The sequence below is a fragment of the Salarias fasciatus genome, chromosome 20 (assembly GCF_902148845.1).
Source record: "Salarias fasciatus chromosome 20, fSalaFa1.1, whole genome shotgun sequence".
Lineage (NCBI taxonomy): Eukaryota > Metazoa > Chordata > Actinopteri > Blenniiformes > Blenniidae > Salarias > Salarias fasciatus.
Genome location: NC_043764.1, coordinates 24,005,469 through 24,020,048, shown reverse-complemented (window position 1 = coordinate 24,020,048; position 14,580 = coordinate 24,005,469). Strand labels below are relative to the sequence as shown.

Here is a 14,580-nt window from a genome sequence, read left to right as displayed (position 1 = left end):
AAACACATTTTCCCTTGCACAAAGGCATGGGCAATTGGGAAAACCATGTGCGAATGTGCATGCGCTGTGCTGGTGCACACACCTGAGAGAGGTTTTTATTGTCTCGCTGGTGAGCATGTGATGCCGCCTTGTGCATGCATATTTGCTAATGGCATATATAGGGGCATGTGCATGTCGGTCTGGAGCCGTGTGTGAGCTGTATGTGGGGAGAGCAGTTCTGTTATCACCGTGTTATTGACTGACAGCTTGGCTCGAGAGTTGCTAGGGTGGACTCGGTGTTATGAGAAGCGAAGGCCTCGGACCAGAAACCCAGACAAGCCGGACTGTCCTCTCTCTGCGTGTGCGTGTGTGAGTGAATGGGTCGTGTTTACGCAGCCGACAATGTTTGGCAGGGAGTGGTGAGCGGCCGGTGTAGTGCAGCCATTATCTGGGCGCACGGGTGGAGAGTGATGGAAGAGGAGCCGGGAGAGGAAGGAGGGGAGGACTGCGGGAAAGGAGGCCCGCTGGCGTTGTTTTCCCTCGAACATTAGTCAAATTCTGCTGATGTGCGGATGTGCAACTGCCATGACCATCTTTCTGGGAGTGATGCATGAGTTCATTTGTATATACTTGCATTAGTTCATTTGTTTTTCTGTCCACATGGCCATTTCGGTGCGTGTATGGTTTGCCTGTGTGATCTCTGAGGAGGAACAGGTGTGTGTGCGTTGAAATGCTTGTAACTGTGTGCCGAGCTGATGGTTGAGGGTTGAGTGGAGAAGATGAATGCCGGCGGAAAAAAACCAGCGCGTGTGTGCATGTTTATGTTTGTATGTGCTCATTAAAGCAGGTTATTTGGAGGAATTAGGTTAAGGCAGGAAACAGTAGAATGTGTTTGCATGTTTGCATCTTGACAACTTTACTCACAGCTGGTCAGTAATCAAGTTTCTCTCCATCCTGCTGTCAAGACTCTCAGGCCATATGCCTTTTTTCCTTTTTTTTTTTTTTTTGTTCACTGTGCGCATGCGTCCACATTTCACAAGCAGTCTTCTGCTTTGGAGATTGTTTATTTTATTTTACCGTTTCTGTTTTAGCCTGATTTTGGATTTATTTATCTTGGATGAAGGGATGGATGGATCTTTTCTTTCATCACTCTTGATCGTTCTCACAAAAATGCTCTCTCTGTACTGGCTTTTTGGCTTGCACGGATACAAGTAAGACACATTAGTTAAAGTATGTTAATAGCTATGGGGAGAAGGGGCTTTCAGGAGAAAAAAAATAAATAGCTAAATTAGATTTTGATGCCAACACACGAGCACATATTAAAGTGGTGTCTCCACTGTGGCGTGTTGTGTGAATGATGGAGTGCAGGCTGTCCCATCCGGTCATTAGGCCTGCATTTAGCAGCTCCTCCTCCTCCGTGTGAGCACCTGACAGTTTCCAAATTAGACATAGAGACGCACCACCAGACATAGAAGCAACCAGTCAGGCAGGAAACGTTTCAGTAAATTAGTTAGGGGCCGTTGTGGGTGATTTATGCCTTGTTTGGGGCAGTTGAATGCCATGCTGTTGATTGTACAACTGACTGAATCAGCTAACTTTTTTTTGGAGGATAAATTAGTCATCCCGTCATGGTTATTTGTCATAATGTGAAAAGGCGACATTACTGCTTTATGTATTTGCCTTATGTGGAGTTTCCTTCTCTGACATCTCTAGAAGCAGCCACAGGAGGAAATGATTCAGTGTATGGCGCCGATCTGAGCGGCTCGTCGCCACCCTGACGCAGTGTTGGGCAATCTGTTGGCGGTTGGTTGCCAAGCAAAAGTGAAAAACTCTCGATATGCATCATGAACCACTAAACAACTCAAAGCAGAAGTTTCTCAGAGTGACTTCTAAGACTGACATTACAACAGGTCTTTGTGCCAGTTTTGGGGGATTGCCAGCGTTTCAGAAATCGTCACTCACATGGACTTCGATTCTCTCGCACCGCAAAGTGAAATTTGACTGGTCTGCTGTTGTTGACAGGATGTACTTTTAATCTTACATTTTTGTCTTTATGAGCCTTCAGAGTTCTTCACAAGGACTAAGTTAATGTAACAGATCCATAAATCTAACTGAAACAAATGTGGATAGTTTAGCTTTCAGAGCTTGAATAAATCTGAGCTGCAGCAAGACAGACAAACGGGAAAGTTTGCGTACTGTGCTTGGCATGCACATTTACGTGTGAAGTGAGAGAGAAATGTGCACTACAACCTGTGGGCGTACGAGTTTCATTCAATTGAAGTTCGCATTTGCACGTGTTAGTCTGCGGTGCTTCCCCAATGTGCTGGAGTGAATACTACTGTTGTTGTTTACATTATCCTCCTTTCCCCTCACTTCCTCTCACAGAGCGGGGCTGCAGCCTCGGCTCGGCTACTTCTACTTTTGTAGGTTTCTATTGTTGTGGGGAGGAAGCAATAGCAATTGAACGAGCTCTAGTGGCCTTGCCAGAGACAGACAGGTGAGAGCCAGGGCTACAGATGGTGAGAGGAAGTCTGGGAGGACGAGAAACAACCCAAGGATCAAAGACTCAGGGTTTCCCTCGATGACTGCTCTCCCCTCTCCTCTCTCCTCACCTCGCCTGCCTGCCTGCCTGCCTCCGCTCTCTGTCTGCTTCCTCGCCTGCCCGTGACTTGTCCTGTCTTCTTGACATGATCAATGGCCCAAGCCTGTGCCGGATTGCCAGGTTTAGGTTCACTCCCCAGTCACTGGAGGTGAGCTGTGTTTCTCCCTGTCTTCTGCGAGGCAGATGAAGTGTCAGCTGGAGCTCACTGCGGGAATGGGTGGGGTGACGGAGGGGGGGACACACACGTTTTTTCCACAGATCTGCACTTGAACTCACTGATTTTTCCTGCAACGGTCATAAAAGCCTACTGACTGAGCTCCTTTATATTATATTTTTCCCCTCCGTTTTTTGATACCTCCTTCCTCAAGTCTTACACAAGGACATTTGAAGGAAACTTGGGTTCACGGGGGACACACAGTTTACTGGACAAGTTTGTCCGTTTGAAGCCAACTTGTGTGTTTCTTGACGGGGTTGTGTGGTGCAGGAAAAGGGGGGGTTCCTGCTGCCAAATGTTGGCTTGGCCGACTCCATCAAGAAAATATCAAAAGGCCCTTTATGAGGTGCTGTAAAGAAGAAAGGGTGTTTTGAGAGCGCCACCAGACTGCAAGGGTAATTCCACTTTTTAAATGTGCCCCGAGGATACAAGCTTGTCCCACCTGCTGCCATTCCTGCTCCGTTCTGCTCATACACTTTTTTTTATTTTTGGGGGGGGGGAGAGGGGACTTTATATTAAGAGGTGTGAGTGCTGTGTGTGTAAGTGTACTTTGCCACAATGTCATTTTCCAACTGTGGGAGCGAAAACTTTTTATCTTATGTGCCTCTGCCACAGATCGACAGTGCTCATCGCGAATGTGTTTCATGACTTTCTGCTGGTTCTAACAGGAGGGTGAAAATTCCTGGAGGAGTGTGTTTGTGTCTTAATGTCTTGCCAGCTTTGGGATACACTCAGCGCTCCAACTGGAGCCTGGTGGGCGCCCATGTTTTCACGTACACCTTGTTTCAAACGAGTGGCTGCTTAGCGGGGCCTCTTTACAGGCATGCGAGTGAGCGTGTCTGTCCGTAGGAGCTTAGGTAATGAGCTTTCTAACAGCTGTTGAAAGGCGTTGCTGCAGCTCAGCACCTTTAATAAAGCACCACCCCCCCCCCCCCACCTCCCCCTTTTCCTTGTCAACACACTCAGAAATTCCTCCCAGTGTTTCACTTCACTGTTTCTGTCTTTATTTCTTTCTCCAGCCGTACCATTGTGGACGCTTGTGTAACTCTCACAATAGGGACTGTGTGGACCTCCCACTCGAATGCTTGCAGGTGACTCAACTGTGTGCAGCAGAGCTTGCACAGAGTAGCAGTATTATTTGACCTCAGGGAGAGCGCATGCAAGAAGGTGTAACAGCGAGGGACACAAAGAAGTGGCCACAAAAGCAGTGACGGAGATCCTCCGGAAACACTGGTACTGAAAAGAGGAAGGAAACGCGCCTGTTGTGTGGGACCTTGTAGCAGAAGCCTCCGAGTGATGGCAGGAAGATGTGGGCAGAGAAGCAGAGAGAAGAGTGACATGTGCTGGCACCACTGACATGGGCGTGGTACTTTCTTTTCCTCTTTTCACGAAGCCTACTTCTTCATGGAAACCTTTCGGTGCGGCGATGGCCGGCGTGTCCGCGCCCCACGGCGCGGCAGCCTCTGTTGCGGTGTAGAGGGCCAAGCGCACCCTCAAAGGCCCCCACCTAGTGTGCCAGCAATTCTCCCAGCCCACTGTTCACCATCCTCTCTCAATCTGCCGTCCTTCTGCCACGACTGTCTGCCCAGTGACCACCCCTCTTTTCACAGCGAGCCCTACTGTGTGCCCCTCTCTCTCCTACGCCGCTTCAAAGTCTCACACTCTTTTACTGCCCAGTGTGTTCGACAAGAACACGCAAGCTTTTTGCAGCCTGTTTAATGAAGGTAAAGTTGAAGACAAAGCCTCGGCATGCCCCTGCTTGCTGTGTAATACAAACAGAAAAAAAAAAAAAAAATCAGCACAATGAGCCGCGCACACACTCACAGATAGAACCGCGGGAGGATATTTTAATGGGGAACACTAGAGCTCACTGGTGCACTGTTACAAATAGTCCCGTATTTGCAAGTGAAATATAGGCTGCAGAAAAAGAGACTGAAGTAGAGCAACAGCACCACTGGCTGGAGTCTCGCATAAAAATGACACTAACACAAAAAAAAATATTTATGTTTCTGCCTACAGATATTCCTACAGGTCTGTATGTGCGCTCTCTTCAGGAAGAAGCGCCCTTTGCTTTCATTCTCTCACAGTAAAGCTCGACTTCAGAAACACTGCCTCACTGAGGATTCAAACTCGCCGACGAGTCACGTAGACAAAATCTGCAGTCCTGTTGTGAAAGAATAGTTGTTACGCTGCCAGAATGTCATATGCTGCTCAGTTAAAGTAGTGTGTTGCAACACAAAACAGGAGCTGCAGAGTCATGCCTTTGCTCACATACATTAGAAACACTCCCATTTTCCAGTTGAGAGAACAACAGGCAGCTTCAGCGTTGCCAGAAAGTTCCCTGTTTTCCCGTTTCATCCTTTCTTCCTCTCTTCTCCTCTGCTGTATCTGTTGATCCTAGAGGGACGTTGATTGGCCCCGTTGACTTGACCTAGAATTTAATGTAATTGACCTAGTTGAAGTCACCTTCAGCCGAACAGCTATTTCTGTCCCGTGCAGTTACATTTCACATCTAATGAGGTTGTAGCGAATGATGTGCTGCACATCCCACTCTGGCCGAAACCTTTCAGTGTAATGTTTGTGTGGGGGGGGGATTATTGTGTGTGTGCGCGTGTTTTTGTTGCTACTGAACGGTATCTGTATGGGCATGAGTCCTGAGGATTAGGGCTGGTCAGTGCAGCTGGGCCGTTCGTGCACAGACAGCACTGCAGCAAGGGATTAGGGAGTAAACTGATACTTAGCAGGAAGCGAACAGGCGACTGATAACTTAACTATCCTTTCTTCTTGACTCTCTTGTCCCCGTCTCCTCCCCCAACGACAGCAGCCACCCACCTATCCCCGTACTCTCATCTCATCTGTCCGTCATCAGCTCGCAGGCCTCGGCCGGCGGATTGTCATGCAAATGGTGCCCTGGGCCTCGAAGCGCTGATAAGGAGGGCCTCTCATTTCACAGGGCTTTGTTTTCTAAACAGTGATGAGCTGAGTTGAAGGGACTGGGAAAAAGGGGGCTCCTGGTGGCGGTCTGAATGGGCCCTCTCACTGTGGCGCCCTGGGGTAAGTGGTGCAGGGGATTTGGATGGAGAAGGCTGAATGAGGAGAAGTCTGGGAGGCGGGTTCAGGAGTCATGTTCTCTGGCAGAAACCAGGCTCAGTGTGTTGACAGAGGCTTGTGTATTTTGTCCATCGCCGCTGTCAGACTTTTCTCCAGGATGGACTTTCTCTATTTGCCCCTCTTCCTTTATCCATCCAGACAGTGTCAGTCAGTGTTCGTTACTTGACGCCACATATGGTTTGTCCTCTTCTGAGAGGTTGTCAGCGCTTGGTCTGGAGCCTCATTTGCTGCTGTTATTGCATAAACACAGTGGTTCATGGCACGTTCAGAGGGTTTCTGCTCTCCCACTGACCTCGCCGTTCTGTTACTTTCTGGCCGAGGAGATATGAGAACTGCTGCAGAAAACATTCAGTGGGCGTAAACTTCAGGTTCTAGATTGATTTGCACATTTGGCTTCGGAATTGCAAAAAAAAAAAAAAAAAAAAAAAAAAATCTAATGGAAAACATCTTTGCCTCCAGCAAAGTGAGACTTTCAAAGGAGGAATTTCAATGTGGATTCTGAAGAGTCAAATATAAAAAAAAAAAAAAATACATATGAAAAACAGATGTTTGAGCAGCAGGCAACAAATGAAAAATGTCTGACATATTTCTGTTAGCGTTATTAATGAGCGGGCCAGTCAGAGCGGAGGGGGCAGAGGTGGTGGTAATGGTCAACTTGGTCTTGAACAAGACTTGCCCTTCAGAGCAACTGTGTCCTCTCCTCTCCCTTTCCCCCCTCTGCCCCTTTCTCTGTTTTCTATCAAATTCCTCCTTTTACGCCCCCTTTTTCTTCTTTTTGAAGTCTCTCTACTCTAGTAAAAAGCCAAGCTGGTGGGTTTTGCCTCAGCCTTGGGTGTGAGAGAGGGAAGGGGGGGATTGTAGGTTAAGTTTAGGCAAGTCTTCTGTGCTTTCCATTGAAGGTGCTAGGGGGAGGTGGGGGCTGTAAAAGTTAGAATTTTAGAGCCTCCCTGTTTTTTATTTTATGATTGGCTTTTTTTACGGGCTGGGAGCTACAGCTGGTGGTGTGAATAGCTGCCCAAGGTGACCGAGTCCCAATAAAGTGCAGGCCAGCCGGGCTGGGGCCTCCAGTCCAGCCATGAGACCGCCTTTATAGGCCGCCTTACGAGCCGAGGCCTCTGTTAAAACCTGGCAGGGCTGCACTGAGGAATTTAGGGCCAGGAAACAAGAGAAAAATAGGGTTTGTGTGTCAAGGGGTGGTGGGATGCAGAGTTGGAGGGAGGGGGGGGGGTCGAAGTTAGAGGGTGACCAAGGGTGAAAGTGTGTAAGTGTGTGTATGTGTATGTGAGTGAGAGGGGAGGTTGGGGGGGGGGGGGGCAGCACATGTGTGTCCGTGAGTTTGTGCAGGCTCGCATGTGTGACGAGGGTCTGGTCCTATATGTGTGCAGCAGCTTAGGTTTCTCAGGGGAAGTATGGAATCCATACTCTGCAGACTCCAGCATTCAAAAGAGCCTATATGGGGTCCACTTTGGAATATAATGAAGTGTAATGTACCATAGCAAGTATGCGACTGGAGAAACCGTCCGACGTCACAGCTGTATCCCAGTTTTGAAAGGTAGAGACGGAGCCTTGCATCAGCTCCCGCCGTGCCTCGGTGTTTATCATGTGCCTTCTCCGGGTTCACAAGCTTGTCCTTACGCCCCGTCGTCGGCCCGAGGAATGAGGAAGAGCCAGCTTTCACTCTTGGTTTTTCCAGCAGCGCACTCTGTTGCCTCGCCTTTCGAAATCCTGTCAGTCAGGTGGCCACGCAAATCAATTGAAGGAACTGGTTGGAAAAAAAAAAAACAAAAAAACAAAAAACGCTCTCATCCATCATATAACGCATGACTGCAGCTGAACACACTCCGTCCACCTCCGAGGCCGACATGTATGTGAGGAATGTGTAAACCGAACACAGTGATGTAGGACAATGGTTTGTGACAAATTATGAGCTCATGCACTGTGTTGTCTCTCTCTTTTTCTCTCCCAACAGCGGTGGAGACCCAGAGCACCAGCTCGGAGGAGATGGTACCCAGTTCTCCATCTCCACCTCCCCCACCTCGTGTCTACAAGCCCTGTTTCGTGTGCCAGGATAAGTCCTCAGGGTACCACTACGGGGTCAGTTCCTGCGAGGGATGCAAGGTGAGAAGAACCCGCCCGAAGCTTTTGAGCTCTGTGTTCCCTGAAATTTATTAGATGCAGCCATTAAAAATGCATAGAAAATGCTGGGTTGCACGAATGCGCTTCAATTAAAAAGTAAAAAGCCCCGCAGGCAGTGTGTTGCACGAAGAAGAAATATAGTTAAGTGTGAAAATTGATTCACCATCATTAAGAAGCCGATAGGAATGTAAAATTGACGGATTTTCATTCAGCTTGGAAGAGATGAAAGATGGGCGGCTTTGAAACAAACAGTTAAATGTCACGTCCTCTATTTGATAATGACATTACTCTCTCTCTCTCTCTCTCTCTCTCTCCCTCTCTCTCTCTCTCTCCCTCTCCGTCTCGCCCTCTCCCCTTTTGTCTCTTGCTTCCTGATGCTCCAGGGCTTCTTCCGTCGCAGTATCCAGAAGAACATGGTGTACACCTGCCACCGAGACAAGAACTGTCAGATTAACAAGGTCACACGCAACCGCTGCCAGTACTGCAGGCTCCAGAAGTGCTTCGAGGTCGGCATGTCCAAGGAAGGTGAGGCCTCCAAGAGCCAAGAAGCGACCGGCAGATAAAGACGCAGTTTAAAAGCACAAACTATCTGTTACTTCCACGCCTAGGATCATGTTAGTCCACAGACAATAGGACTGCAGATTGTAGATTCTCTAATGAGCCTATTACTGTTTAGTCATGGAGTCTGGGAAAGCGTGGAGCCGAGGCAGATGATGAGCCCGTGAGGAGTGGTGATCAGGGTGAGGCCGGGCACCGTCCCAATCATGTGACTGATCGCTTCGCTAAAGGAATCTGACTTCCTGTTTCACCACAAAAACCTCACCCTTCGAGCCAGCCGAGACACTGCTTCCATTCATAAGGACGAGACGTGGAAGAGATAACTTTTTTGGTTTTAGTGGCAGAATTTGTGCTGAGCAGAGAATTAAAAAAAAACTGGTTCGGTGCCCTTTCAGTTTGACCTTGTGTGCGAACCGCCGAGTGTAAGTGGCAGCGTCTTGCCCTTCACAGAGCCGGTGGGACATGTATGTGGGTGTAATGTTTGTGTGGGATGTGTGTTAAGACCGGGATCACATTGTGCCTTTGCTATTACTGGATATCCTGAGAGGAAGGAAAGTATGGGAGGAGGCAGAGAGGGTGCGAGCAGACGGGCTCATGTGCACTGGTCAAGTGGATAGAGAGATTGACAAGGAAGCACGCAGGTGATAAGAAGGAGACAGTCGGTGTTTTCTTGCCTCGCTATGAGGAATATTTTAATTCTGGAAGGAGAATTGAGTTCTGAGAGCTCAATTCACAAGCAGCATATCCCCCGTTGTGATTGTCAAAAACACAAATTCCTGTTTCACTGAACCAAAATGAGCCTACTGTTGATGATCTGCCAAACTGCAGGATGGTTTTTTATCTAACTGCTGTGTTTCCACACCGTTTCTCATGCAGCCGTGCGTAATGACAGAAACAAGAAGAAGAAGGACGTGAAGGAGGAGGTGGTGCTTCCCGAGAGCTACGAGCTGAGCGGAGAGCTGGAGGAGCTGGTCAACAAAGTCAGCAAAGCTCACCAAGAAACCTTCCCCTCACTTTGCCAGCTGGGCAAATACACCACCGTAAGTCACACACGTACTCGCGTGCGACACTCCGCCGTGCGCTCGCGCCGTGCACGGCAGCGCTGTTGAAACCGTGTCGTCACCGAGAGCTCCCAGATTGCATGCAAAGACGTAAATTCACCGTAGCTTTCCCAACATAGTGGTGGCTTAACTAATTCAGTTCCCCATTAAGCCATCTGTGTGGCCTCTGAATGATTGATGCAACATGTAAATGGATGTCTTTTTTTCCTTGATTGATGTAAAATGTAAATGTATTGTGAGTGTCGGACACACTGGTCCAAACAGGCCTGGTTAGACACTGCTGAACTGAAGGGTGTTTTTGTGTGTGTGTGTGTGTGTGTGTGTGTGTGTGTGTGTGTGTGTGTGTGTGTGTGTTCAGAACTCCAGCTCAGACCACCGTGTCCAGCTGGATCTGGGACTATGGGACAAGTTCAGTGAGCTCTCCACCAAATGCATCATCAAGATTGTCGAGTTTGCCAAGCGGCTGCCGGGTTTCACCACCCTCACCATCGCTGACCAAATCACCCTGCTCAAGTCGGCCTGCCTGGACATTCTGGTGAGGAGACACTGCTTGCATTTGATTCTTATGAAGCTTTTCAAGTCAATCTAGTGACTGAGACAAGAGTACACTGGCATCTGGTGGCCAAAGGTGGAAGTGCAGAAAGGTTTCATCTGATCATTCAAAGTGCTGATGTACATCTAGGCATTCATAGACAGAAACTGTTTTCAGTATCACTTTCACGTCACGTGTTGCTAATTGTTCATGAAAATTTCGCATTTTTATCTTCTTTCTCCCTTAGATGCTGAGAATCTGCACACGCTACACGCCAGAACAAGACACTATGACCTTCTCAGACGGCCTGACCCTCAACCGCACTCAGATGCACAACGCCGGATTCGGACCTCTCACAGACCTGGTGTTTGCCTTTGCTGGTCAGCTTCTCCCCCTGGAGATGGACGACACAGAAACTGGCCTCCTCAGCGCCATCTGCCTCATTTGTGGAGGTACTGCAACACACCCCTAAATATAAAACAAAAACTGTTTTCAAAACTGTCCATTTCTGGTTTGAAACATCAAGTTGATGTATTTTCTGTGTTCTTCACCAGATCGCATGGATCTAGAAGAGCCCCAGAAAGTGGACAAGCTGCAGGAGCCTCTGCTCGAAGCGCTCAAGATCTACGCTCGGCGCCGCCGCCCCAACAAACCTCATATGTTCCCTCGCATGCTGATGAAGATCACAGATCTAAGAGGAATTAGTACGAAAGGTCAGTAATTCATGAGGATAAAGCATTTTTTTTTTGTGCCGCTCAGATTGGGATGAGCAAAGCATTTCTCAGCATTTAAAAGTCTCACAGTGTCTCTTTTAGATTCTCTCTTGTGTTTTCCGCTGACAAGGCAGCTTTCTGTGTTCTGCATAATTTAGTTACAAAGCAGTTTAAACATAGACGACAAGTGCAGAATAAAAAGATGCTTAAAAAGTCAGAAGGAGATTTCACTTGAATGAATTTTGCAATCTTTGTCTAGATGATAGTTGTGATAAGTAATCTTATCCTATTTAGAAATGTAACCGTTCTTTATTTGCTTTATTCTTATTTTGTGTTTGTGATTTGACGTTATGTTGCTTACCAATCAACCCCGTTGTTCCTGTTTGCAGGTGCAGAGCGGGCCATCACTCTGAAGATGGAGATCCCGGGGCCGATGCCCCCGCTGATCAGGGAGATGCTGGAGAACCCAGAGGCCTTCGACGACCAAACAGAGAGCAACGACAGTCCGCCGCCTCCCCCTCCGCCGCCGCCGCCTCCCCCGCCTGCCGTGGTGGTGAAGCAGGAGGCCGAGGACGAGGACGACAGCTGGGCGACGGAGAACGGCAGCGAGCCGTCGCCGGAGGAGGAGGACGAAGACGACGACGACGACGTCGGAGACGAGGAGCGAGACAGAGGCTCAGACAGTGACGGGGAGCCGTGGGGGGGGCTGGATAACGTAGATGGCTCGAGGAAAGGCCTGGTTGGGAGGGCGCAGTAAAAATGACCTTTAAAGCCTAAACACACATACAGTTTTTACACATGCAGAAATACACACAATCATACAACACAACCTCATTCACTGCTCCACCTCATGAAAATGCTGGCCTTCACCCCCGCCCGCCCCCCCCCCTCCTCGCTCCTTGCTGCACATCATTGTGTCCTCCTCAGCGGAGCACAGCAGAGCCTTAAGTGTACAGACACTTCTAACTCAGGCCACATGGTCCTTGACAAGTGAACTGCAGAAGGCCGAGGAGAGACGACTGTAAAGCGTGTGAACTCCCGGCGAAGCCGCCAGAGGACTTGACGTGACAAAAAGAACATAACCTCTTTGAGAAAGCTTAAATGTTTCTCCTTTTTTTTCCCACTATTGTTGTTTATATCTGAATAGGGGAACGTCCCATCCGACGGCAGAACTGAACCGCCGCGTCGGATGGATTACAACAAGCACATTTCTCAAAACAAAACAAGAGTATGCTACAGGGCAAACCAAAATGAGTATGCTAATCTTTTGTTTTTGTGGTTATTGCTTTTGATTATTGTTTTTTTTTTTCCTTTTTCAGTTTATGAATAAGTCCATACATATCTATATCCCATTATATTTTGTCTTTTATTTGTTATTCTGGTTTTATATATGAACTCTTTTAGAAGTTTTTTTTTTTTTTCTCTTTGAAGAGCTTTCCTGAGAAGATATTCATAAGGAAAGAAGGGTAATCAGAACTGGCTGGGTCTTCCTTATCAGCTACATATGCTTAGCTCGAGCTTCTTGGAGCACTTTGGCTCACTGTGGATGTCAGTGATAATCAACCCAGACGACTATTGTTATGTTGCAGTGACTTAATCAGTTTCTGTTATCAGGGAATTGGCATTATTCTGTTTTGCTGTCGTTGCAGCCAACACATGCTGTCAATGCAGGAAGTAAGTAACTTTGTGCCAAAGTTAGGAAAAGTCATCTTTGGAGCACTAGTTTGACTACTGGCAGGGACTCCAGCTACAATCCAGCAGATCCTCACTGCAGAGTGCTCAGTCACACATGCACTAAAACACACCTTTAGTCTCACGCACAGTGTGAAAGCATAGGACAGACACACACACACACACACTCATTTTAAACTCTATGCTCGGTGGTAGCAGGTGTGCCAGAACAGAGATTTACACTTGACCGTATATGTAGCACTTTTGTGATCCTCTATTCAAGTAAGGCACATCTGGTCTGTTAAGAGTGGAGCTACTGCCTGTTTGCATATTTCTCTGTCAGCATGTCGTCGCTGGTGACGGCACCGACATGCTGAATACAATCAACCTCCGAGCACTCCTGGATGATGTCAGTAGATCAAGCCGCCATTCAACACGGGCAAAAAAAAAAACAAAAACATCCACACATAGTAGAATTACGTGCATCCGTAAAATTATTAAAGACATATGCAAGCCGAAAGCAGGAATCCTTATGGAAGACATTTTGGAATCAGACTCAGGGCTTTTCAGTAAGGACCAAACCCTAGCTGCTTTCTCGCACGCTAGAAACAGGCAATATTTATGTGTGTGTTCATGACTATGTGTGGATTCTCAACCCCTCTGTGTGTACAGAGAAGGTGACAAGTCTGAAAATAGCATGGATGCCAGCCTGAGTTTCCAGAGGGTGGGATGGACTGTCATGGTCTTCATCAGCATCAAACAACAACAACAGCAACACTGCCCCGCCTGTATTTGTGCTGGCATCCATGCAGAACTGCCTTCTCATCACGAAAAGCCATTATTTCATCTTGTCTTCTTGTGTATATTCTCACTTCTTTTCAGAGAAGAAAGGAGGGTCATGTGTTCTCGTGTATCATTTCTTTATTGCCAAAACGTCACAGTGGGCGGTCAGCTGGGGATGCGCAGCTGAAACAGTACAGAGGTTTTCTCTCTCTCTCTCTCTTTGAAGCAATATGGACATTCTTTCTGTAGCAGTGAGAGGACCCATCTTCTCAACATGGGCAGGTCTCCTCATTTTTGTGTGTGCTTGCGTGTGTGTGTGTGTGTGTGTGTGCGCGCGCGTGTGAATGAATGCTCGGACATGTTTTCAGTTGTCGGGTGGATGTCCTCAGCATGGTGCTGTCACACAGACGCTCTTGTGTGAAGACCTCATCTATTCTCTCTCTGCTGGGCTGTCATGACGTTAGTGATGGTAACGCAGGCTGAACGTTGAGATTATGTTGTCTGTTTTTTTTTTTTTTGTTTTGTTTTGTTTTTTTTTTCCAACCTCGCTAAGGTGTTGTCTACCTTCTGTTTATGTCAACTCTTGTCATACAAAAAAGCCATATAAACAGTAAGAGGCACAATAAACTACTTTTGTGAGATTGTTGGATGATTTATTATATTTACTCCTTTATGCATGGTTGTCCTCTGTTTATCAGTGCAGTATTTAGAAACAAAAAAAAGCATGATTTTTTTTTTTATCTTTAACTTTTGAGAAGGAATGAATAAAAAAGGCACAAGAAGACGATAAAACAATGAACAGTTTTCTAAATGTAACTGAATTATAAAATAAGCTTTAACCTTAGCTTTAACAAATACAATTACTGCAGACGAAACACAACAACTAGATATTTAAATTTCAAAAATTCTAAATAGGACAGTTCTCTTCGAGCCATGACTTTATATTATGGAAAAAAGTTGTGGGTTCAAATCCCAGCTGGGCCTTTCTGCATGGAGTTTGCCTGTACTCCTTTTGTGTGTGTGTGTGTGTGTGTGTGTGTGTGTGTGTGTGTGTGTGGTCGGTCCCTCTGGTCCCTCTGGTCCTGGTTTCCTCCCACAGTCCAAAAACATGTACATGAGATTAATTGGTGACTCTAAATTGCCCCTAGGTGTGAATGTGAGTGTGTGTGGTTGTTTGTCTATTTGTTGCGTGATGGAACGAAGGCGCCCAGGGTGTATTC

At 47.3% G+C, this 14,580-nt stretch overlaps 1 protein-coding gene across 4 annotated transcripts in view; it reads left to right on the top strand.

Annotated features, from left to right (window-relative positions):
* rarga (retinoic acid receptor gamma a) overlaps positions 1-14,001 on the top strand; it is a 42,231-nt gene extending 28,230 nt beyond the window's left edge. For all 4 annotated transcript variants that reach the window (XM_030119395.1, XM_030119397.1, XM_030119396.1 and 1 more), the window contains 7 exons: positions 7,876-8,024; positions 8,426-8,567; positions 9,477-9,640; positions 10,020-10,196; positions 10,441-10,645; positions 10,748-10,906; positions 11,296-14,001. In XM_030119395.1, coding sequence (XP_029975255.1) covers positions 7,876-8,024; positions 8,426-8,567; positions 9,477-9,640; positions 10,020-10,196; positions 10,441-10,645; positions 10,748-10,906; positions 11,296-11,663 — 1,364 coding nt within the window. In that variant the 3' untranslated portion in view covers positions 11,664-14,001. The remainder of the gene's footprint in view (positions 1-7,875; positions 8,025-8,425; positions 8,568-9,476; positions 9,641-10,019; positions 10,197-10,440; positions 10,646-10,747; positions 10,907-11,295) is intronic.
* The last annotated feature ends 579 nt before the right edge of the window (positions 14,002-14,580 follow it).